The sequence below is a fragment of the Aphelocoma coerulescens genome, chromosome 19, assembly GCF_041296385.1.
Source record: "Aphelocoma coerulescens isolate FSJ_1873_10779 chromosome 19, UR_Acoe_1.0, whole genome shotgun sequence".
In the NCBI taxonomy this organism is placed as follows: domain Eukaryota; kingdom Metazoa; phylum Chordata; class Aves; order Passeriformes; family Corvidae; genus Aphelocoma; species Aphelocoma coerulescens.
Genome location: NC_091032.1, coordinates 7,086,117 through 7,108,046, shown reverse-complemented (window position 1 = coordinate 7,108,046; position 21,930 = coordinate 7,086,117). Strand labels below are relative to the sequence as shown.

The 21,930-nt window shown below is 49.9% G+C and overlaps 2 protein-coding genes across 2 annotated transcripts in view; one reads left to right on the top strand and one right to left on the bottom strand.

Moving 5' to 3' along the window:
- Positions 1-42: 42 nt before the first annotated feature.
- On the top strand, positions 43-2,688 carry ABHD15 (abhydrolase domain containing 15). Its single transcript, XM_069033449.1, has 2 exons — positions 43-940; positions 2,191-2,688. Exons 1-2 carry the CDS (start codon positions 99-101, stop codon positions 2,666-2,668), a joined length of 1,320 nt encoding a protein of 439 aa, XP_068889550.1. The 5' UTR covers positions 43-98; the 3' UTR covers positions 2,669-2,688.
- Positions 2,689-8,813: 6,125 nt separating this feature from the next.
- The window catches only part of TAOK1 (TAO kinase 1), a 63,368-nt gene continuing 50,251 nt past the window's right edge, over positions 8,814-21,930 (bottom strand). Inside the window, exons 16-20 of the mRNA XM_069033444.1 lie at positions 21,112-21,315; positions 20,386-20,625; positions 16,589-16,801; positions 15,304-15,486; positions 8,814-11,850 (exon numbers count right to left, since the gene is read on the bottom strand). Of these exons, the coding sequence (XP_068889545.1) occupies positions 11,389-11,850; positions 15,304-15,486; positions 16,589-16,801; positions 20,386-20,625; positions 21,112-21,315 (1,302 nt within the window). The 3' untranslated portion in view covers positions 8,814-11,388. The remainder of the gene's footprint in view (positions 11,851-15,303; positions 15,487-16,588; positions 16,802-20,385; positions 20,626-21,111; positions 21,316-21,930) is intronic.

Here is a 21,930-nt window from a genome sequence, read left to right as displayed (position 1 = left end):
TGCCCAGCCCCGGGGCTGGGCTTTCCCAGCACGGCCCCGCCATCGCTCTGCGAACCCGCCGACCATCGGGGCTGGCGGCTGGGGCTCCTGCCGCCTCCATGCTGTCCCTGGAGGGTTTGGTGGCCGCAGCCACGGTGCTCATGGGGCTGGGCCTCCTAGCTTGGTGCCTTTGGGCAGGGAGGCTGGAGGTGCCTGGAGACGTGGGAGAGGAGGAGGAGGAGGAGGAGGAGGAGGAGGGGATCCTCTTCATGGCCGAGGAAGGCTCGGGGCACTGCCGGCTGCTGTGCAAGCCCTCGGCTCTGGCCCAGCACCTGCTGCGGAGCTTGGGGAGGTCAGCGGCGCTGCGGGGGGGTCGCTGGCCGTGGCCGCGCTGGCCAAGGTTCCAGCTGCTGTGGCAGCTCCTGCAGCCACCTGAGCCGGAGCCGGTGGTGGCCCGTGAGCTTCTGCAGCTGCCCGACGCTGGGGTGGTGGCCCTGGACTGGCTGGTGGGGCCGTGGGGGGCTGCGGGTGGCGGTGGGGGGGTCTCTAGCCCAGTGCTGCTGCTCATCCCCAACGCTGCCGGGAAGGTGACGGGGGGGCTGCTGCAGCTGGGGCTGCGGGCGCTGGAGCGGGGCTTCATCCCTGTCATTTTCAACCGCCGGGGCCACAACGGCTGCCCCCTCACCACCGCCCGGCTCCAGCCCTTCGGGGACCCCGGGGACCTGCGGGAGGCTGTGACCTACCTGCAGTGCCGGCACCCCTCTGCCTCGCTGCTGGCCGTCAGCGAGGGCTCGGGCTCGGGGCTGCTGCTCGCCTACCTGGGGGAGAGCGGCTCCTCCAGCCGCCTGGCCGCCGCCGCCTGCCTCTCCCCCATCTTCCGTGGCCGGGACTGGTTTGAGGCCGGGATGCCCTGGCTTTACGAGTGGCCGCTGCTCCTCCACCTCAAGCAGGGATTGAGCAGGTCAGTGGAGTCCCTTGGGCTTGGGGAGGTGGAGGAGGTACCCCGGGAACCCCTCAGTCATCCCTGAGGGTGTGCATGCTGTGGGTGCTGCTGCCGGCACCGGGAGCCTCAGTGCAGGGGCAGAGGTGCTGAGGGCAGCAAAATGTGCTGGTTAATGAACACCAGCCTGGAGCTGGCTGCCATGGGGCCAGCTAGGCCACCACATGTGTCCTCAGCCCGGCTGGGGCTGCGGCAGCATCTTGGGGTTCCTGAGCTGGGAGATCTGTCACCCCTGGGAGGGATCGGTGAAGCCCCTGTGTGGTGTTGGACCCCTAGGGGTGAGTGGGGCTGGCCCCTTGCCCTGCACTGCCCCTTGTCCCCAGCACCCGACCCTCCCACTGGCCCTGGGGGGGACTCTGATGCCAACCCATGGCTGGACAGGGGGCTGTGACTGCTGCCTTCCCTTCCCAAGGGGTCTGGGTTCCCTCTTGCCTAACACAGCCAGGCTGGAGTGGGCCAAGCACCGGCTGGGACAGGAGACCTGTCTGCCAAGGCCTTGAGCAAGGGGCACTTCCCCGGGTGGTGCTGAGAGCTTGTGGGGGCAAAGGGATCCTGCAGGTGGGGACAGATGGGGGCCAAAAAAAAATGCAGGTAAACCCGAAAACATAGGGGCAAACAGGTGACAGGTGCAGCCGTGCAGCAAGGTACAGTGCTTACTGCAGGGATGGGGTATTGGGGGGTGGGCAGCAGAGGGTCTCCCCCCTCCCTATTTCCCAATCCCCACTGCAAATGCTGCTGTCACGGCAACGGAATGGGAGTGCCGGCTGTCTCCCGTTGTCATGGCATCCAGGCTGCGCTGTGGGGGCCCTCCAGGATCCCTGGCAAGGGGCTGGGATGGCCCTCCCGAGCCCTTCTGGGGCTGGGACAGTCGAGGTCACCCCTATTCCCTGCATGAAGGGCCAGGACTGTCGAGCAGCCCATGGGCAGACGAGCTGGTGGTACCCACGCTGCAGCATCCCTGTAGCCCCCAGCTCCAAGTGGCATCCCTATGACCCTCCACCCCCAGGCAGCACGCTCCAGCCCCTGCCAACATTCCCTGTGGTCCCCATGCCATACAGCATCCCTATGTCCCCCCGTCCACAGCAACATCCCTGAAGTCCCCAGCACATCCATATGGAGACATCCAGTGTCCCCATAGCTCGCAGCATTCCCCAGCCCCCCGGCGGCATCCCTGCACCTCCAAGCCCACGGCGGCCGCCCCATTCCCGCAGGTACGCGGGGGCCCTGGCCGAGGTGGTGGACATGGACATGCTCCTGGGCAGCCGCTCGCTGCGGGAGCTGGAAGAAACCCTCTTCTGCCGGACCCGGAGCCGCCCCACCAGCTGGGAGTGCTACTGGGAGCGCAACGAGCCCCTGCGCGACGCGGACGAGGCGGCGGTGCCGGTGCTGTGCCTCTGCAGCGCCGACGACCCCGTGCGCGGCCCCCCGGCCCAGAGCCTGCCCACGGAGCTCTTCCGCAGCAGCCCCTACTTCTTCCTGCTGCTGACCCCGCACGGGGGGCACTGCGGCTTCCCCCGGCGGCGGCCGGGGCGCTGCTGGGCCCACGAGGCCGTGCTGGAATATTTCAGGGCCATGGCCGAGTTCCTGCGGACGGAGGAGCGGAGGAAGGGGCTGCCGCGGCCCCGCAGGTGGGGGGGTCCCTCCGTCGAGCCCCCCGTGTTCACCTGGCAGAGGTCCTACACGCGGTAGCCCTCCCCCCTTCCCCCCCCAGGGCAGGGTTTCACAAAGGCAGGCAGACACTCCGTGTACTAAAATTACTTTATTACAGTTGATTTTTTTTTTTAACATTTCCTTTGCTATGATACAAAGGATACTTACAAACAAAATATTACATATGACCTTATTTTTTTTTTCTCTTCTCTTATTTTCTGACAACTTGGTAACAGCTTTAAATGCACAATCTATACAATTAATACAGGTTATATATGAGCTATAATGTATGTTGAACCAGAAGAATACCAGAATACTGACAATATACTGTACATTAAGCCTTACCAGTTAGTGCTCGTGGCATTTTCTACAAGAAGGAAAACGCACACCTGTAGATTCACTCATACCAGCTGGTGCTACCAGACACGGAAGCAGGAAGGAGTTTAATTCCCCTGGTTAAATCCTTCGTGGCCCATCACCGTGGTGCTGAGCCTGGAAACCTCAGACCAGTGTTCATAGTAAAACAGCAGATATGTGTGTGTTTTTTTCTATCTAATGCTCTGTGGCACAGCACGGCGCCAGCCGGGCTTGGCCATACGTGGATGATGCCCCAGAGCAAATGGCCACGGCCCTGGGGCCGGGCGCTGGGCGAGCTCTTGTTGGGGAGCTGGACCTCGTTGGGGATGGGGAGAGGAGGAAGAGGAGGAGGAGAGGAAAAGCAGCAACAGCTTTGCTGTCATCAGCAGGCAGCTCCTGGGTTTGTGCACATGAACAGGCGGGTGCCGAGGGGGGAAGAGCAAGCCCAAGGCACGGCGCTCCCGGCACGGCTCCGAGCCCGGCCGCACACGGAGCTCGTGCGTGGCAAACCCTCCACGGGGTCGGGCAGCGGCTGCCCTGTGGTCACCTCCTCGCCAGGAAAGGTTTGCTTTTGTTTCGCAGCCAAAGCCAGAGGTGTGTGGCTACAGGTGTGCACTTCCCCTCCTCCTGCCGGGGTCTACATCGCACTGATAAGGTTACATTTTTGTTTTTTTATTTAGGTTTTTTTTCCTTTTTAAAGCAACCAGCAAGTGAAGCATTTTTTTTAGTTGACTGGCAAAAAGACCTGGCATTTGCACAAAAGCTGCAAATGGAAAAGAGCCATCCCCTCCTCCCACCCGCTGCATCCCAGCCCAGAAAAATCCCAAACTGTTGGCGGAAGAAAGAAAAAAAAAACACAACAGGGGTGGAGGAGAGGAAGGGGAGGGGGAACAGGTTGGAAAATACCAGGTTTGAGTTAACATTTCCTTGACTTCACACAATGCTTGTGCAAAAAGAAACAACCCCCCCCCCCAAACAAACAAAAAACCCAAACCCAGAAACATGCTGGAAATAATGAAAACAAATGGAAAGTAATATATAAAATTAAAAATATAAATAGGATGTCTGGCTGACTGGTAGAAGAATAGGTCATTTAGGTTACAAAAAGGAATATACATTCAAGAGGCTCTGAACCCAGTGGGGTAACTGATGTTAAACTTGTGTTAATAGTTAGGCTAGAATTCTCAAGTTTGTCTTTAAAATCTTCACAACACAAGCAAGCTATTTTTAAAAAATATACACTATACACACCTCACACAGCTTCTCCTATCCGTATTACACACGTTACGCTACCCTCCCATCCACTACACCGAGGGGGGGGTCCCACGGCCAAGGGGCCCAGGGTGTCCCCCCGTCCCGTCCCGACCCCCCGGCCCCGCGGTGGCGGTGGGGCAGCGATGGCTGCGGGGCCGGGCAGGTCGCTTGGCCCCTCCACGTCTTACCACAACCTTCTCAAAGCATTTACAAGTCACCAAAGGGCTGTAGCCTTTTATGTTATACACACTTCACTTTGCAACGTTAATTATTTACATCAGGGCTGCCCCCCCATCTTTTAGCTGTTTCTAGGCAGGTAAAAAAAAATGTTCTTGTTCCAAGCAAGCAGGGGGAAGAGCTGCGGGGGGTTAGGAGGGAAGAAAAGCTGAAGAAAGGAAGCGGGTGGTTTGCTTGCCAGAAGCCAAACCCGTACGCGCACGTCTGCCTCTCCTTCTCTGATCCTTGAATCCTTACAAGCTCCCATTCCCTACAACCTCCAGGACAACCAGACCCGGAGAGCACAGCCTCACCGGCGCTCAAACTCCTCTGCTCGCAGCTTCCTGGGATGCTCAGCCCAGCTACTGACTCACAGGCTTGCCTCTGCCACAGGACACGGAGCACAGATCCTGACCATTCCTAGGAGCCCATGCCTCACTCAGCAGCAGGTCTTGCAGGGCAAGCCAGCTGCAGTGGGGCAGGGACACCGGGACCCCCACAAGACATCACACTGCACCCCCAAACTTGCTCTTGGCAGCTGCCACCAGCCACAGTTGGGCTCTGCCGGAGCCGTGCAGAGGCAGCGGCCGCTGACTTCAGCTCGTCAACAACCCTGCACTGATTTCTGCACTCTGCTGAGCTCAGAGTTGCCATAGAAATGTGTGATCCTGGCACTAAAAGCAGGCAACGGTCTCAAATCAAAGTCTTTTTTTGTTTCGATTTTTTTCCTCCAGTAGATTTAGATGAACTCGGGTTCAAGACAAAAGCAGTTGGAAGGGGAAAAACAGATCATTTCTAGAGAGACTGAAAACATAGTCACAAGCCGGTATTAAACTGCAGCAAAGAACCTGAACTTGGTTCCCATTGAGTTCAGCTCCAGAGCAAGCTCGAAGCCACCGCTCTGTCCCTCGCACTGCCCTCCGTGCGGCACACGACGCTCACGGGAAGGAGATTCCACACAGCCATCAGGGAAAACCCAGCCGGAGGCTGGAAGCCGAAAGCCCCGGGTGAGCGGCTGCTGGCCTCCCCAGCTCGCAATAGTTAAGCACAAATTCCTTACAGCATCACTGGACAAGTCTCAGGGATTAGGTGCATGCTGAACTACAACTGGCAATTACAGTAGCTTTTTGCTAGCTGGCACATACTGTATCTATAAATTTTAGTACAAAAACTTAAAAAATACAGAAACTAGGTCAATTTGTTAACTACATATTTACAGATAATTACAATTCTTTTCACTGACAATAATTAAACTAATTGTCAGTGAAAATTCAAACTGTGCATGTTCTGAGGTACCCGTACTCAAGGGTGGGGAACGGGGCAGGGGGCCGGAGGGGCGAGGTGGGGGGAAGTTTCCCCCCGGGTTTGTTCACATCCATGGGGGCAATGCTCGGCCCTCCTGGTTCCTGGTCTCACTGTGTGCACTCAGAGAAAGCAAGGAGAGCGGGAGCTGATATTGGGGTCTATTTTCCCTAGGACATGGCTTTAGGATGTTTTGAGGATGCCAGGCAGGTGCAGAGCCAATGGCCATGTACCAAACTGCCTTCTCCCCCCCAGGGAGCCTTCAGGTGAAGTGCAAGTATCGAGACCCACAGCTCAGTGGTTAAGGTGCTTGTTTGCCGGCAAATCCGATTTACTAAGTCCCTCTCTAGCTGACAAAGGGCTCTCCTTCCCCCGGAGAAGGGGGCAGGGATGCAGCAGGCAGCATCACAGCCCCAGTTGGCTGAAGCTCATTGCGCAACAGGAACCCGGGTTATCTGCCGCCACCGCTCCCTGGCGGGGTGATGTTTACTAAAACCACTCGATCTATCAGGTTTTCTTATTTTCTGGCTGTAAACAGCAACCCCCAACCCTCCAAAGCGCCTCACATGGATTTCTCAAAAGACTCCGGCTCAATTCATTCGTAAAAGTGCAAACTCAAACAACCACAGCAGAGGGACAGTGACCAGCATCCCTGCCTGGCTATCTACTGCTCCTCTGTCCTTGGCACATGGCTCTGGGCTCACTGTGGGCCAGCACTGAGGTGGGAACATCCCACAGGCAGGAGCACAGCCAAAGACAACACTACTCCTTGGGAAAGGGTAAGAATGACCCAACCAAATCTGAGTCTCTCCTGAAAGACTTGCAAGAGACCTTCCAAAAGGGACAGAGGGAAAATTGCCTCCTAATTCTCCAGTAGCACAAAGAGAGCCCAGGGATGGCATTCTGCTGAGCTGGCAGGTGTCCTTGGGGAAAATGCGTGACCTGACACAGGCGAGAACTCTTATCCCCTGAACTGACAGATGCCTCCCTAAGATGGGGTCTATAGAGGACAAAGGAGGAGGTGAGAAGGGTCTTCACAGCTTGAGGAGCTGGTGGTGTCCAGCATGGCACTCACCCCTCTACTATGAGAAAAACCAGGGCAAGATTTACTAAAACTGCAGAGCAAGCACCCAGGAGAGGAATGAGGCCATCCGCTGCTGGCTGGACTTGAGTGACGAAGCACACAGGCCTAAGAAGAATAAAGAATGGACCAAGAGCATCTCTGTGTGTATATATGTATGTATAGACCGTACACGCACGTGTACTTTAAATCTTCCAATTTGGCTTCTCTTTTGCCCCTCCACACAACCTAAGAACCTCCAGGTATCAGACACACGCCAAGGCAGTCAGTGTTCAGAGCTAGCGGCGGCTCCACCTCAGGAATGCCAAAAGCCAGTGCCGGTGCAGCGAGCCAAGACCGTGCCGGGCTTGTGATCTTTCGTGGCGAGACGCAGCTGGGGACTCTGAGCTCAGCCTGCTGAGCACTTCACCGGCCCACTCGCCGCCTCCCCAGCAGATCCCTACGTTGCCTCCACTGCTTGCCTATCGCTAAACCGTCTTGTTTTCTTCTCTGCTGCCTTCTGACTTTCTGGTACCCTCAGGGAGCTCCTTCCTCTCCTTTACAGCACACCCACAGCAGCTACCTACCCTCTCACGCCCCAGAAAAAGCAAGCTGCAATTAGCAGGGCTGCACTTCAGCGAGGGTTCAGCCCTAGCACAGCCTGTGCCACGTCAGTGCCCTCGCCCTGAGAGCCCTGCTGAGGGGTTGCTTTTGCTCACAAACAGGAGTGCTAAAGAACAGCAGAACTGAAGTGCCCTGACAGAAATGCACAGCATGAAGTGTGTGTGCACCTATACCCACACACATGTACATACAGAGTATATAAATATATACAAATGAGATACCATATATATATCCAGAGAGATGTGCGTATTCAACAGAGTAATGGTAGACAGTGGCACGATAGGATTTATTGCCTCTCAAGAAATGGCACGGAAGCAGGGTCGAGGGGCTGGGAGCCTGGAGGCGAGGGGTCCTGGGGGGTTAAACAACAGCACGGCCCCAGGACTGCCCCGGCTGCACCCCCGTGCAGGTCACAGCGAGTGTGCAGCGCACGTTCTTCCAGCATGGGAGGGCTGGGTGGGACACAGAACGATGCCAGCCTGGCCCCAAGCCAGGCAAGTAATGGCTGCAGGGAATTTTTCTGTGGAAAGTTTGGTATCACACCACGTATTTAGTTGTTCAGCCTCTTTGAAGCTCACAGGCTTGGAGGGAATGCAGGTGAAACAGAGCTGTGGCCTCCATTTCAGTGCTGCATCCGAGGAAGAAAGCACGAAACGTTCAACATGGACAGGAGAGGTGGCTGCTGGCTCCCTGGGACCATGGAGAACAAGGAAAATGTGGTCCCTTTCACTGATTTTAAATAAAATCAAAGGAAATTTGAATCAGAAAGAGGTAAAAATGCTGGCTACTCTGTTTTTTCCATCTCTGGGCTAAGGTACACCAGAACTTCAGGTCTTTGCAGAGAGGAGAGAAAAATAACCACAGAAAAGAGATTTCAGGGGTCAAGCTGGTGATTTGAAAATACTGCAATAAAGTTTGCAAAGTAGTCCACACAGAAGAGTTCCCCAGTGTTAAATACGAATGTAAGAGATGCAAGAGAACATCTTTGCTGAGGTACTGGAGTAGTTTCCACAATTTACAGATTACAGTAATTTTAAAACCAAAGTTAGGGCATGACTGCAATGAGCACAACATGGAGCAATTGGCTTCACTTTTTAAAACACTTTACTTTTAAAAATAAGAGTTTGCAAACTGATTCAGAGAGTGTTTGCATCTCTCTAGTGCACAGTTGTTCACGTATCTCAGAAATAAACCTGAGATACATTAAAATTCTCAACACCGAGGGCCTCCTCAAATACCTCCAAGGCACAGCCTGACCCTGAGTTCCTCTGGCTACAGCTGTATAATGAGGTGCTTCCTCTCGAGATCAGGCAGTTTTGGGACAGCTTTTCTTCCCCCACGTACACACAGGGACACACACATTTAGACCAGTTGATCTGAATCAGTTTTTGCAAACTATTTTAATTAAAATATTAACTTGTTGGAATAGTCCAGGTCTGCACATGATATACATGTAAAAATGGTTACTACACAATTCTTTTTGAATACAAAAAAGCCAATATGGGATAGCCATCATCTGGATTCAGCATTCAGTCATGCTTGACATTACACAAAGAGATGTGTTGAGAGTATTCTGTTGAAGTAGCTCAATTTAAGCCAGAGACTTTGACCAAATTCCAACCATAACAGAAGCAGAAGAATGAACCCACTGAACTTGCAGGTATAGCCTGTCCCCACTGTAGCTGCTGCTGTTTGGGATAGAGGAGCTGAACTCAAAATGCTGTGTTAGCACCATGCTTTGGGCACACCCTCCACACTCACACGGTAAACCCCAATACAATTTTGGCCTTTCATTTGGTTTTATCTCTCCTTCCAAACCTAGGAAAACACAGGTACCTTTCCTAAATGAATTTTCGCTGCATTTCAACAACACTGCAATGCAAAAGAATGACCCCGAAACATCCAATTCCACATAAAAACATAGCAAAGGACAGGACAATTCACAGTCACCACCTGCCCCTGGGAGCATCCAGAGGCACCTCCATGGGACCCATGTCTCATCCCAGGCTTCTGTCAACTGTTAGTACTACAGAACTCCTGACTAAGGGGCTGCTCAAACATATTTTGGTGGAGTTTCCATCTTCAATTAGAGTGATACACTAGGTCAAGATGTTAGAAATCCCAGCTGGATTCACCAGACTCTGGCAGAGAGTTAAGGATTGGGAGTGGATGTTAATTTAGCTAACGAAAGAACGCCGCCCTGTCGAGTACTGAACAGCAGCGAGACACTATTTACTATATAAATATGTCACGTGGACAAACACATTCGGAAAACCTCGCTTTTGAGCCCTATAAACATATTAAAGGCAAATCCTAGAGTTAGCAGCTAGTGTTTTTTTCAAGATGATTAGTGTGCAAGGAAAAACATTTACAAACAACCCTGGCTGGTCAGTCCCCAAGATGGAAATCTTTGCCTCAAACCAAACTTCATCTACCTGTTCTTCCCACAGTCCTGGCTGACCCAGACCGTCCTGGCACTGGCACGAGAGCATGGGGGCATCTCTGGTTCCCAGCACTAAGGGACGACGTGATGCCACAAAGTCGTTCAGTTATGAGACTCCCTTATCACTGTATGGATTTCACAACCTCCTTTGCTTCCTTTCAGTAGTACAGCAGCTCCACTGAGCCCTCTGGAAGTAGTGCCTTCTCACATGGTGTGATACGCTGCCAAATTATCACAGCATCTCAAGGGACTGTAAAAGTTGTGAAGTATTGCAGCAATGAAAATAATAAAAAAGGAGCCTGACATGCAGCAAGATCTACAGTGGTGATGTGGGTTAGTCATCAGCTGGGAAAGAGTCATTGGCTCAGCTCCTCCTGGTACACCATGGCAACTAAACATTTCAACAGTTGGCTACATGCTACATGTAAACAGGAAATTGCAACAAGCCAAAAAGGTAATAAATTGGTGGATGTAGTGTGTAATAATGAAAAACCCGATCAATGGCATTTTGTGACTATGGCATCCCTCAAAACACCTCTGGCATTTGAGACTGATTGGCTGAAAGTCTAAACATTTCTGAATGGAGCAAAAAGGACTACGCTGGGCTCCAAGAATTATTCTGATGCTTAGCTAAAATGAGATGTCACAGTATTAGCTGTACAAGTGCATTACTTACGCTCCTCTGCCCAACCTCATCTGAGCTACCAGCAGCACAGTCAGGGAGTGCCAAAGCAGACAGACAATTTCAAACATTCCTAGCCTGTTCCCTCCAGACAGGTTTACCTACAGAGTTCTCGGGCAGCTGACCAGTGCCTTCTGAGATAATGTCACTTCTTACACAACATGGAGCGGGCACTTGGGTAGAAGGGCCCTGTTGAGCCCTGGTGTCTCTTGGCCTCTCTTCTCACCTTCTTCCTCACCTACAACTCTTTGAAAATGCCTCTTGGCAGAGGCAATACCCTAGAAATTAATCCAATGTAACGACAAATAAAAATGGAACAGAAGATCCAGCTGTTCCTCCCCTGGATGTTGGTTTAAAGGCAGCTTGCCTGGTTTTTGCAGGGTGGCAGATCGAAATTTATGGACATGGGAGGAGGTCTCCATTCTCCCTCAGACTTCCTACATGGATGGCATGATGAGGGCAGTCTGAGGCCCTTCTGTCCTGTCAGTGTGATGACCACCAGCCAACTCTTCTGACTAATTGCATATATTTCTCAGACGCCCTCCCAAGACCCCTCCAAAATGTAAAAAAAAAACCAAAACAAAAACCAACAACAAAACAAAAAACCAAAAACCACCCCCCCAAACCCTGCAGCCAAATACTATGACATCCCAGTTAGTAAACACAAAACATAATGCTTTACAAAATGAATACAATATTCCATGTGCACCCAGCTTCCACACGTCAGCACCGCACTGAGGAGGCTGCTGGGCTGGTGTCTGTAGGCAGTTTCTGTTGGCAGACAGCTCCAGTGGAATTGCCACCCTCAGTTATTGTTTAAGTTATGTATAAGACATGTGTGAACCATTGGATATTTGTGAAGTAACACTTGTGCTCCTGCTCATGCCCTGCTCCGTCCGTCCCCCAGAAGCTGTCCGCCTCAGAGCCTGGGGGCTGTTGCGGACCCCTATAGCACTACTTCGAGGTACCCCCTGCATGGGCCCCGAGGGGTGACCCCATGGCTGGGGTCCACCTTGCATTGGATGGCCCCAAGCTTGCGGTGGGCCGCCCATGGGATGACCCCAGTGAGGTCCTGCACCCCCAGTAGGATTGTGGGACCAGCCAGAAGCTCCCGGGTAGCTGTGGCTGAACGCCTCGGGGGAGAGATTAGAAAGAACCATATTACTAAAACCTAGCCTCATGCTTTCTGAGTCAAAGGCTTCGATCTCGCGAGCTTGACGCTCCAGCAGGCTTCGTATCCGCTCGGTGCGCTCATTCTGCAACGCCAGCATCTCCTCCTCAATCTAGGAAGGAAAAAAAGAGACAGTCTGTAGCAGCAGGACAGGCACAGCCTCTGGAGGACCTGTAACAGCTACTGAGGGACCTTCTCCCTGTGTTTGTGCAGGAAACTGGCTCTAGATCAGATGTCCATGGACATGCAGTCCGTTGTGAAGACAAAAGGGTGAATTTTTTAAGGGTTAAGTCCCACAGACCTGCACAGGCCAAAGCATGGTGAACACCAACTGGAGGGTGTTGGTCCCTGTTCCCTGGTGAATACACAAATTTGAGGGATGCGAATCCAGAGTGTGCACTGATACCAACAGCTTGACAATAGATTAATCTTTTAAGATGCAGCAAAGTCTACAGCCTCCATAGAAGCCTACCAGGAAAGCACCTTCAGGTGCAGCCTGCCAATACAGCTCATGGTGACCTTCACTGTTTGTAGCTGAATCTGATGATGATTATGATGACTGCTTTTTTCTCCAGGATTCAATGAACAAGCCCACATTCAGCTTCCTCCCTAATGTTCACTGCCCAGATTTTCTTAGCTCATGTATTTATCACCTCCTTTCCTAATTTGGTTTTCTCATATTTCACTGCCCTGACACTTTCTCCAGGGTGTGTGGCTGAAGGACACAGGCAGTGCTGTTTGAGTTGTGTGGCAGATTATTACCTAGATGATATGCAAGCTGGCAACACCAATTTCTCCCCCATAATGGTGTTCCAAATTGGTTTCCAAGATTACTTTGGTAGGGGCACTGGGATCAGCACTCTAAATACTGAAAACACAGGACTATGGCCTCCTGACACCCATCAGACAGTGATGAAAGCCTTTCTTATTGAAATCTTTGCAGTCAGGTGGAGAACCAAAACCCATTATCTTCTTGCCAGCACTGAAAAAGCTACTTTTGGCCTCAGTGAAAAAGACCAAATGGGGAAAAAGCAGCAGCCAAGACTTTTAGCATAGCTCAGTGGCATCTCCCTGCTGTCAGCAGCAACATGGCCAAGAGGTGTTATCTCGGTCTGTGCTGAAGGCACTGGGCAGAGCCTTGTACTTGTAAGCACTCTCTTGCCTGAGTCAGGGAATATGCAAAGCAATTTCATCTGGAATTTAGGAAACAATCTGCTCCAGCATGAGTCATCTCCTGAGCCATTTGGGGCTTTCAGAAACTCATTTTCCACTTGCCTGTTACTCTAGGTGAGTGACAGACTCTGCACTGAGCAGCACTGCTCACTATTCCTGCTGAAAGCCACAAAGGCAGCAGAGGAAGAAGGTTCCTTCTCTAACATTAGCTCTTTAAAATGCTCTGCTTGTTTTTCCCTGTCCTGCTATCTACACAGAATCCTCCTTTTTCAATGTCTTCAGCACGTCATCGTTTTCAGTCTCAGTGACAGTGTAACACACAGGACTTGGTGCAACTGAACTTCGTTGAAAGGCCTGACACTGTGTTAAAGTGACATCACTCAAACCACTCTGAAAATGAAGTGTCTGAGACATGTGGGAAGGAAATGACTAAATCTGAACTCTTTTAAAGACACTCTTGGGACATGCTCATTGCTGGTGCAATACAAACAACATTTCACATCAATGGGGCTTGGCTAGTCCCTCCTCACTCCAGGGTTGGACACGACACGCATGCTCTGGTGAGTTATGGTGATGGGCACCACCAAAAATAAAGAGCAGCCTGCTGAAAAGGAAGCCGATTTCTATGCATACACTAACTTCTGGAATCTGGTTTATTATTGAACACCAGGGACTGACTTTGCCACAGGCTACACATTTATCTGTGCATATAAATGCAGACATTCATCTCGTGCACATACCTGCCCTTTCTCTGGCTGCCAGCTTCAGTTAGCACATGCCAGCAAACACCAGGTGACATTGCTGAGGGACCCACACCAGAACACTCGCAACTCTTAGTTCTTACAAAAACAGAACATCACCTCTCCTCCCAAAAAATACCCCTGCAAAAGAATGATGCGTCTGCCTCTGGACCCACATGTTTGCCCTTGAGTCGCTGCCAAGTGACTGGAACCCCACCAAGGTCTCATTGCTGGTGCATGACTTGTGATTTTCATGTGCCAAGACTGAACGTACTGCTACAGGAGCCCATGAAAGCTGAAGCACCATCAATTTCTTTGCTGTTCTAAGGCAATATAGGGACACAAACATAGAAAATTATGCTAAGTGATATTTTTACCAGTTTTTCCTCTCTGTGAAGTAGTCTTGCTAAGCTTCCTATCCCCGTTACTGATGCCAAATCCTCCACAGGGGTTTTCCCATGCACAGAGACTTCAATCCCGGTACACAATGAAAGACTTCTACAACATTATTATTGGTTGATGTGCGTTTCTTTGAGTTGCTGGCCTCACTGCAGCTTCTAACACTATCTGCAATGTGTGCTGCTCCCACGGAGCAGGGAGCACTGGCTCACTGTGGCACTTCCTCCCCGAGCAGCTCATGCCACCAGAGGGCAATGCACCTCCAGAAAAATCCATACTCGTGCCAGGCTGTGATGGGAGCTGGGACCAAAATAACCAGCAGTGGTGTCTAAAGGCAGCTATTGCACACGGGTGACACACAGGAACTCTGCTTTCCCACATTCGCCTATTTCCTGAGAACAGCTGTCTCCCCGCAGAAGACCAAAGCCCGACAGGACTGTGCCGCCTCCCTGGGGGTGCTCCCTCGGCTGGCCGCGAGGTGGAGCAGTGCTCTGTGGACTATCCCAGCATCCATCCATTAGCCCCTGGAAGAATTGCAGTGTAAAGAACTTCGAGGCCACAGAGTAATCGCCCCTACGAAGCTGGGAACTGTCGTGTGAATGGCAATGGCTGACACCTACAGGGCAAGTCCAAGGGGAAAACAACTGCAGGAGGAAGGCTGACAGTGTATTTCCTTCCACCAGTTTTTGGTGCGTTTCCCTTCTCTTGGTCTGTGTAGGCCACTCATATTTCTACACACACAGGTCTGGCACTGCACAGAAAAGCAAACTTCAACAAGGAGCACCTGAATACACAGAGCCAACTACAAGCTGAGATCTGGGGAGCAGCAGGTGCCCCATGCCTGTGGCTTTGGCTACTTCAGTTTGCTAGTAAGACACATAATTTCATAGGGAAACTGCAGCTCCCAGCTTTAGGTTGTTACTGTGTGCTCCCTGATGGGCCAGGGAAACCAATCTCCAGTTCACATACAGAGAGAACAGTTCTCTATCCCTTCTGCCCAGAGAGGCACAACTCCCTCTGGCACACTTCAGGCAGCTCTATCCCAGCCAGAAGCTGCTCACACAGGAGGGCTGAGCTGGCAGAAAGTTTAGTCTATGTGTCGCTGAGCTTTCAACCCTAGAGAGACAAATACCCAAATGATCTGTGTTACTATATACAGCAAAGTAAGAGCAGCTTCTCTCTCACTGGTAAGCGGAATTTAAGATCTGAAATATGGAGTATGCTAAGGATCCTCACATGCCCATTTATTTTACCTTCTGCTCCAGGAGGGCCCGGCGGAGGGACACCCTCTGCTCCAGATCACGCAGCTCCCGATCATGCTGGGCTTCTGCCTGCATCTTGATTTTACTCTGATATGCGTTCAGCAGCTCCAATTCTTGCTGCAGCTGCATCTTCAAAACCTGGCACTCTGCTTCCTGTGCCTCATCCAAACGCAGCTGGGAAAGACAGACAATAGAGACGTTTCACCATGGGGTAACCACTGCTGACACTCCAGGGGAGGACCGCGGGGAGGGGGAGAATGGGTTGGGACATTGTTTTCTTAGCAATACAATTGGTCTCTATTGTACTTCACTTCGCTGAACAGAGGACCTATAGTGACAAAGACTGGTGACAGTGAGCCCACAGCACTGATGCAAGTGATGCTGATGAGCAGTGGCGCCTCAGGAACCACGATCCACACTGCAGAGACCAGACTGCTGGAGGTGCAAACATCCTCAGCTCTCCTTTTGCTAGAGGCAAGAGAAGCTCTCTCGCTCTGTTCAACTGGATTAACCAATTACCTCTACCCAGGAGACTTAAGTCCATAGCCCTGCCAATGCAAGACTTTGGGCACAAGGATATAATGAAATAAACCTAAAAGCAGTATGATACTGAACTTTTAACCTTCCCATCACAAATGAAGCCAGCTACCCTGCCTCACAGCGTTAAATTTGTGTACAAAGTGATGTGAGCAGGATGAAATATGCAAGAATTGCAAAGAAAAGTGCACATTTAGCTGTAGCAAGGACTCGAAGCACTGCTCATGTGGTCATTCCTTAAAGAAGGAATCCCTTAGAGGAGGAATCACAGAACTTTCACAATACTTTGACCTCAGATTTACAGTCAAAACTGTGGACTCCTCCATGACTCAATGAGCATCTTCCACCGGTGGCACATGCTTTGGTTGGTATCATCAACAAATCAAAACCTAAATGAGTTAAGACAGCCAGTTGCACACTATTTAATGATGCTCTAACAGGGATGTTTATGTTGCCATACTTCATGCAAAAGCAGTCCTCTGGCAAAAGCAGTCCTCTGGCCACACAGATGCATCACTTTGCATCTCTGCAACAGCAGCTTCAGCTTCAGCCTGCCTGGAGGGGGTGGTAGGTCTTTCCTCTGCATTTGAACTCAGCTTTCTAAACACAGAGGAAGGACTGTGCAGGGAATGGCGTGTGCAGCAAGGAAGCAGAAAGCCTGCTGTCAGGAGACAGAGCGGTTAAAATGCAAACATCCCTCTTTGGCTGAGGAACCCTGGGTCCCTCGGAGGCGACTCACAGCTTGTGTAGAGAGCATTTCATTAATGCTGTGATCATACTGCTCAGCCAGGATAGCCAGCTTCCGGGTCTGCTCCTCCTTGAGCCGTTTGAGGACAGCTTTATGTTCACTCTTTGGCGTGGTCTCCAGCAGATGGTTTCTCAGTGCTTTGTACTGTCTGGTTTGGATCTTGCATGTATCCTGAAACTGCTTCTTTATCTGTAGTTCTTTTGACTGGAAAGATGGAGGGGACACAAAGAAAAAACCAGCATGTTTCAAATGAGTGAAATATCCATTCAAATGGATATTTAGGATTACATTAAGGATATGAGTTCAAGAATCCACAAATGTATATTAACATCTACAGTGCAAGGAGGGAAGCAAAATACACAAGAGGCAATGACTATTGCTGCAGCTGCTTTGACACTGCTACTGTGCAAAACAATTACAATACAGACACTTTTATAACAAAGCTCCAGCCTAAATACAGCTGTCTCTGCACAAAGAGTCTCACATTTGTCACTGGACTGGATCCAGTCCTGGGTGTTGCTTTTCAAGAAAAGTTCTTGAGGGACAGGACTAATATTTACTAGCACCAAAAGCCATACTTACACTACTGTGCTTGTATGGCACATATATATATGAACAGCACTTAATGTTATGAAAAGAAGCAGATCTGCTGCATGGGAAAGGACAGGAAAAAAGAGCAATGCTTTTTTCATTGAGGGTTTGATGAATACTAAGATATACTCTAACCCTTGATATTATGAGCCTGGTTTTCACAGAGAAACCCAAAAAATACTAGATGCTTTAAAATGTACACCACAAAACAGTACTATTGTGCTGGTCTAGCAAACAAAACAATTCCCCAGTCCCACTGGAGGCTTACTGGAGACAGAGTTTTCCTCACTTTGCACTTGCTAGCATCTCTGTATTGTTTTAGAGACACAGCTGTGATTGCACAAAGGGTTGGGAAACACCAACCCTGGAAAAGGTATTGGGATCCAGTTTTGCTGTATGACCTTGAAGGAATTGATTTTCCTTTTCTTTTACCTGCCTTCAGAGCAGCTTGTGAAGTTTAACAGCTAGTAAGTGTTTCAAGATCCTGAAAAGGAGGGTGTTCTGGAGTTCTCTGTATCTTTCTATGGGATGGCTGGCAGGGATACTTCTAACAAAGCAAAACCCAGAAGTGATGAGTGATGATGGTTAACTGACAGATGATTGAGTTCACCATGGCATGAATAAATAAATAAATAAACACAAATCACTAAAATCAGACATGAGGGTCTTCCCACTGTTAGGCACCATGCCAAATACTGAAGCACTAGAGGCACAAACAGCACAGGACCAGATTTTTGTTTGAGCAAGCTGGAAGAGCTCTGGGATCTGAACCAGTGGGCAGATATCTCTGCGTGGCCACATCAGCCCCTCCACTGCCTGTTCCTGGCACTAACTCAGGGCTCAGCAGGGCAGGTGATAAGCACAGCACTTGCAGCCACCTCGAAAGCTGCAGTGGGATCAAACAACACACCCAGCCCAACCACATTTTCCTGCATAAAACAACAGAAACAGTTCGCTAACCTGATGCAGAGAACAGGACAAAGATGGGTTTCATTCAAATCAAAACATGTATCATGAAGAGGAATGCATCACTTTTAACCTTTCTAAATTTCACAGAAAGTTATTTCCTTCCAGGAAACCTTTAAGGTTGTTTCTCACTGCCCTTAAGGGAAGTGTCAGCAGGTTACACATTCCCATCAGGGACCTGGTCACAGCAAAACACTATCAACCTATTTTGTCCTCATTTTCTATGAAGTCTTGCTTGGACACCAGACTCTGTTTACAGGCTTCCAATCCAAAGGCTTTAACAACAGGAAACAGAAGGGAGGGGTAAGATTTCCAGTCAGACTTCTGACAAGATCATTTTGACCTAGTATTGTGAAATACCAGCAAGAGGATATTTGCATCACAATTAACACACTCAAAATAATAACAGCCGTTTTCACTGAAGGGTGAATTCTAGTTATGGGTCCTTCTGGTGCTGTCATAGAACAGACACTGACCGTTAAAAACCTGCTTCCAGGACAAAGAGCCTCACTAAATAACAAAGGGAAAGCCTGAAATGTGCCCTTGAGGGAAAACGTTGCTGGAGAGAGAAACTGAACAAATGGTCAAATTATCTATTCAATTAAGAATACTTGCCTGCATTAGTCAGAAGCAGGAGAAGGAGTTAATGCTAGAGAACAGCCTTGATAAAGAGGGGATTGTGCTACAAACCCAACGGTTGTCCACAGACTGTGTTGTTAGCACTGCATGTACAGAAAGGTGCAGGATTGACAGCTCAAGCCTGAAATCCTTCACTAATCACAGAACAGCCATGCAAAGCAAAGTGCAAGCTTTCCATGCTCCCTGCAAAACGCTCCAGCCCTGAACTCCCTGGAAAAGGGAAGGGGTTGGAGAATCTGCAGAGGTGAGAGGGCAGCCAAGCCCCTGCAGCACAGAGGTACCACAGATCCTGCTGTCCCGGCTGCAGCCAGGGAAGGAGAATGGACATGCTGTCCACTCGTGTTTGCACCACATCACCTTGGGGAGGCAGAACTCATTCATGCTAATCTCAGAAGGATCAACCTAATACAGCTGCTTCAGTTTTACTCAGCTCAGAGTGCAGCACAGCTTCCCTGTGAAGTCATCAGCTATTTATACACTATATCCTTGGAGATTCTCAACAGTGATCAGATGGTCCCTTGTTCTCACAAGCCAGGTTTTCACTACTTAATATTATTCTAATATTGACAAATCAGGTACAATTTTTTCTCTTCTGAAGTTCTGTTTTCAAGTTGATTATTTTCTCTGTAAGAAGATAACTTGCAGGTGGTGAACATTAAGTCAGATGGAAAATACCATGAAGGGGAAAGATGTAGAACAACAAAGAAACCCCATGCTCAGTATGCCATACACTCATTTTGTTACTGGCACAGCTGAACACTGGGTGGAGAGAAGTCTGCCTCCTCAAAGGAAATGTACCAGGCAGCTTTGTGAAAGGCCTTATACTCTCTTCTCAGACACTTCAGAATAAACCACTGGACTCCTTTGGATGAAGTGAAGGCTTAAATGAAAATACTAAAAGCCTTAATTACAGAGGCTATTCCCATAGTTCTGGTCAGCCACCACAGCTAGAAGGGCAGCATGAGAAACCCAGGAGAGACACATGGCAAAGGTCAGTGCCAGGAGCTTCCTGAGGACACTGCACTTGGCCAGTGTCTCTCTCTTTCCCCCTCCCCACTTGCCACCATGCCAGCTTTAATATAAAAACACTAACCAGGTGAGTTAGCCAAGACAAGGGTGCAGTTCATTTTGATGCACACAGCAACACAAAGCTTTTGGGTTTTGTTTTTAAATGACACTGCTTCATTACAGAAATACAGGTTTTATTTTTGTATATGGGGGAGAGAAGGATTAGAAAATGGTGTAGGAGGGGAAAAAAAAACATACTGCAAACATTAAATGCATTTCAAACTACCCCAAAAAGGAAGGGACATTGCTGAGAAGAGCTTTTCAAGGAAAAGGAGGGACTAAAGCTGCCGTGGCCTGCCTGCAATACCCTGCAACCCTGATCACCACTATGGTACTCCTCAAGTTAATGAGCTTCAAATCACCTTGGCCCTGCCTGCACTGCAAACAGGCTGTAATGGACCACTTTTCCATGGACCACTGCTTTTCCACCACCACCAGCTCGCACCAGGAGTTTCTACATCACTTAGTACCTTCAGAGTTCCTACACCACTTAGTACCTTCAGAGTTCCTACACCACTTAGTACCTTCAAGCTCTTGGGCTGCTGTCGGACCTCCATGACGTGCTTGCGCCGCAGCTCCCGCTCCCGGCGCTTGTTGTATTCCAGCTGGTTGGTGAGCTCAGTCTGGTGCTGGAGCCGGATCAGCTCGCAGCGCATCTTCTGGATGGTGCTGAGATGGCGGAACTCCAGCTCCTGCATGGACTCGTGCTGGCGCAGCAGCATGGCGTGCTCCAGGTCCTTCTGTGTCTGCCTTTTGTTTAGTTCCTAACAGGAGGACAGAGGGAATGATTAGGTTCTTTGTACTTACTTGGATTTCTGTTCACAAAGTGACATTTCACTTTGTTTGCAAGGGCATTTCTCTCTTTCCAAGGCATCTGAGGACAGACCACAGAGTTTCTTGGTCTTATCAGCAGCAGACAGCAATGCCACCGGTAATTTTTCCTTCCTCATTTCACTTTTCTTCTTCCTGTTCTAGATGCTCAACAGGATTCACAGTAAGCATTTTCTGTTAACTGCTGTGTCTGATGACTTTTTGGACCTAACAATTCTCCTGCAAGAGGGCATTAATCTGTACTCCGGATGCCACAGGAATTACCAGATGGCACTGCAAAGCATCAAACCACTGTTCTACCAAAACACTTTGGATGTGATAATGAACACTTCCATTTGATTTGGGTTGGATTGCAGGTGGTCCAGTGAGATGCACTTCACACAGGTGCATCCAGGTCTCATCTCTGCCTGTTCCCTTACCTCCCGAACCAGGTCCTGCTCCAGGTTATGGCGGCCCAGGAGCATCCGTCTCTTGAAGCGGCGACACTCCAGCTCCAAGTACTGCCTCTGACGCCTCAGTAAGTTGGCCTCTTCCTCTGCCTGGAAATGCTGGATGTTCTCCTTCTGCTTGGAAAGCCACTCCTGCTTCTCCTTCTTTGGAGTGCTCTGGTTTTCATTCAGCTCCTGATAATCGCAAGGTAATTAATTGTGGAATAGTTACATTAAGTTCCTTGGCTAATAAACTGACTAATAAACTACTGAATTATGTTCTACCCTCTCTTCTCAAGGTTGGTGCCATCTCAGCCTCTTCAAAATGCATCACATCACATAAGGTACACTAAGGAAATACCAGGAGATAAATCACAGTGGAGCCGATTTAACTACCACTTTTTTTTTTGCACTGGCCAAAATACTGGTTTATGTCCACAGTTTCCAGACCTACATATTAGCTGAAAATGTCAAAATGATGGGCTGCCACTGAAAATGCTTGGAGGTACTGTCATAGTGCCTGGAAAACATTTTTACAGGCTCCCAAAGGACTGAGAGAAGGAAAGCACTGACGTCCTGTTGTTCAAACAGAATCAGAAAATTTTTTGTGTTTTGCTTGATCAGAGCACGTACTCATTTTACAGTAACTCATCAAGGCAGAGCTGCTTACTGAGATGCCATAACTCACAAAAACAATGTAAAGAAGTTCACAGGTAAAACTTAACGAGTTTCCACATTTGTACTACGTTCAATGCATAGCTTAAAGTATCTTTGGCAAAAGAGTCTGCTTGCTTGGATTGCATACTAGAG

Excerpts from the sequence above, each read along its gene's own strand:
- ABHD15 (XM_069033449.1), top strand. The coding sequence starts at position 99 with ATGCTGTCCCTGGAGGGTTTGGTGGCCGCAGCCACGGTGCTCATGGGG. Across the intron at positions 941-2,190 it reads CTCAAGCAGGGATTGAGCAG|GTACGCGGGGGCCCTGGCCG; the intron begins GTCAGTGGAGTC and ends CCATTCCCGCAG.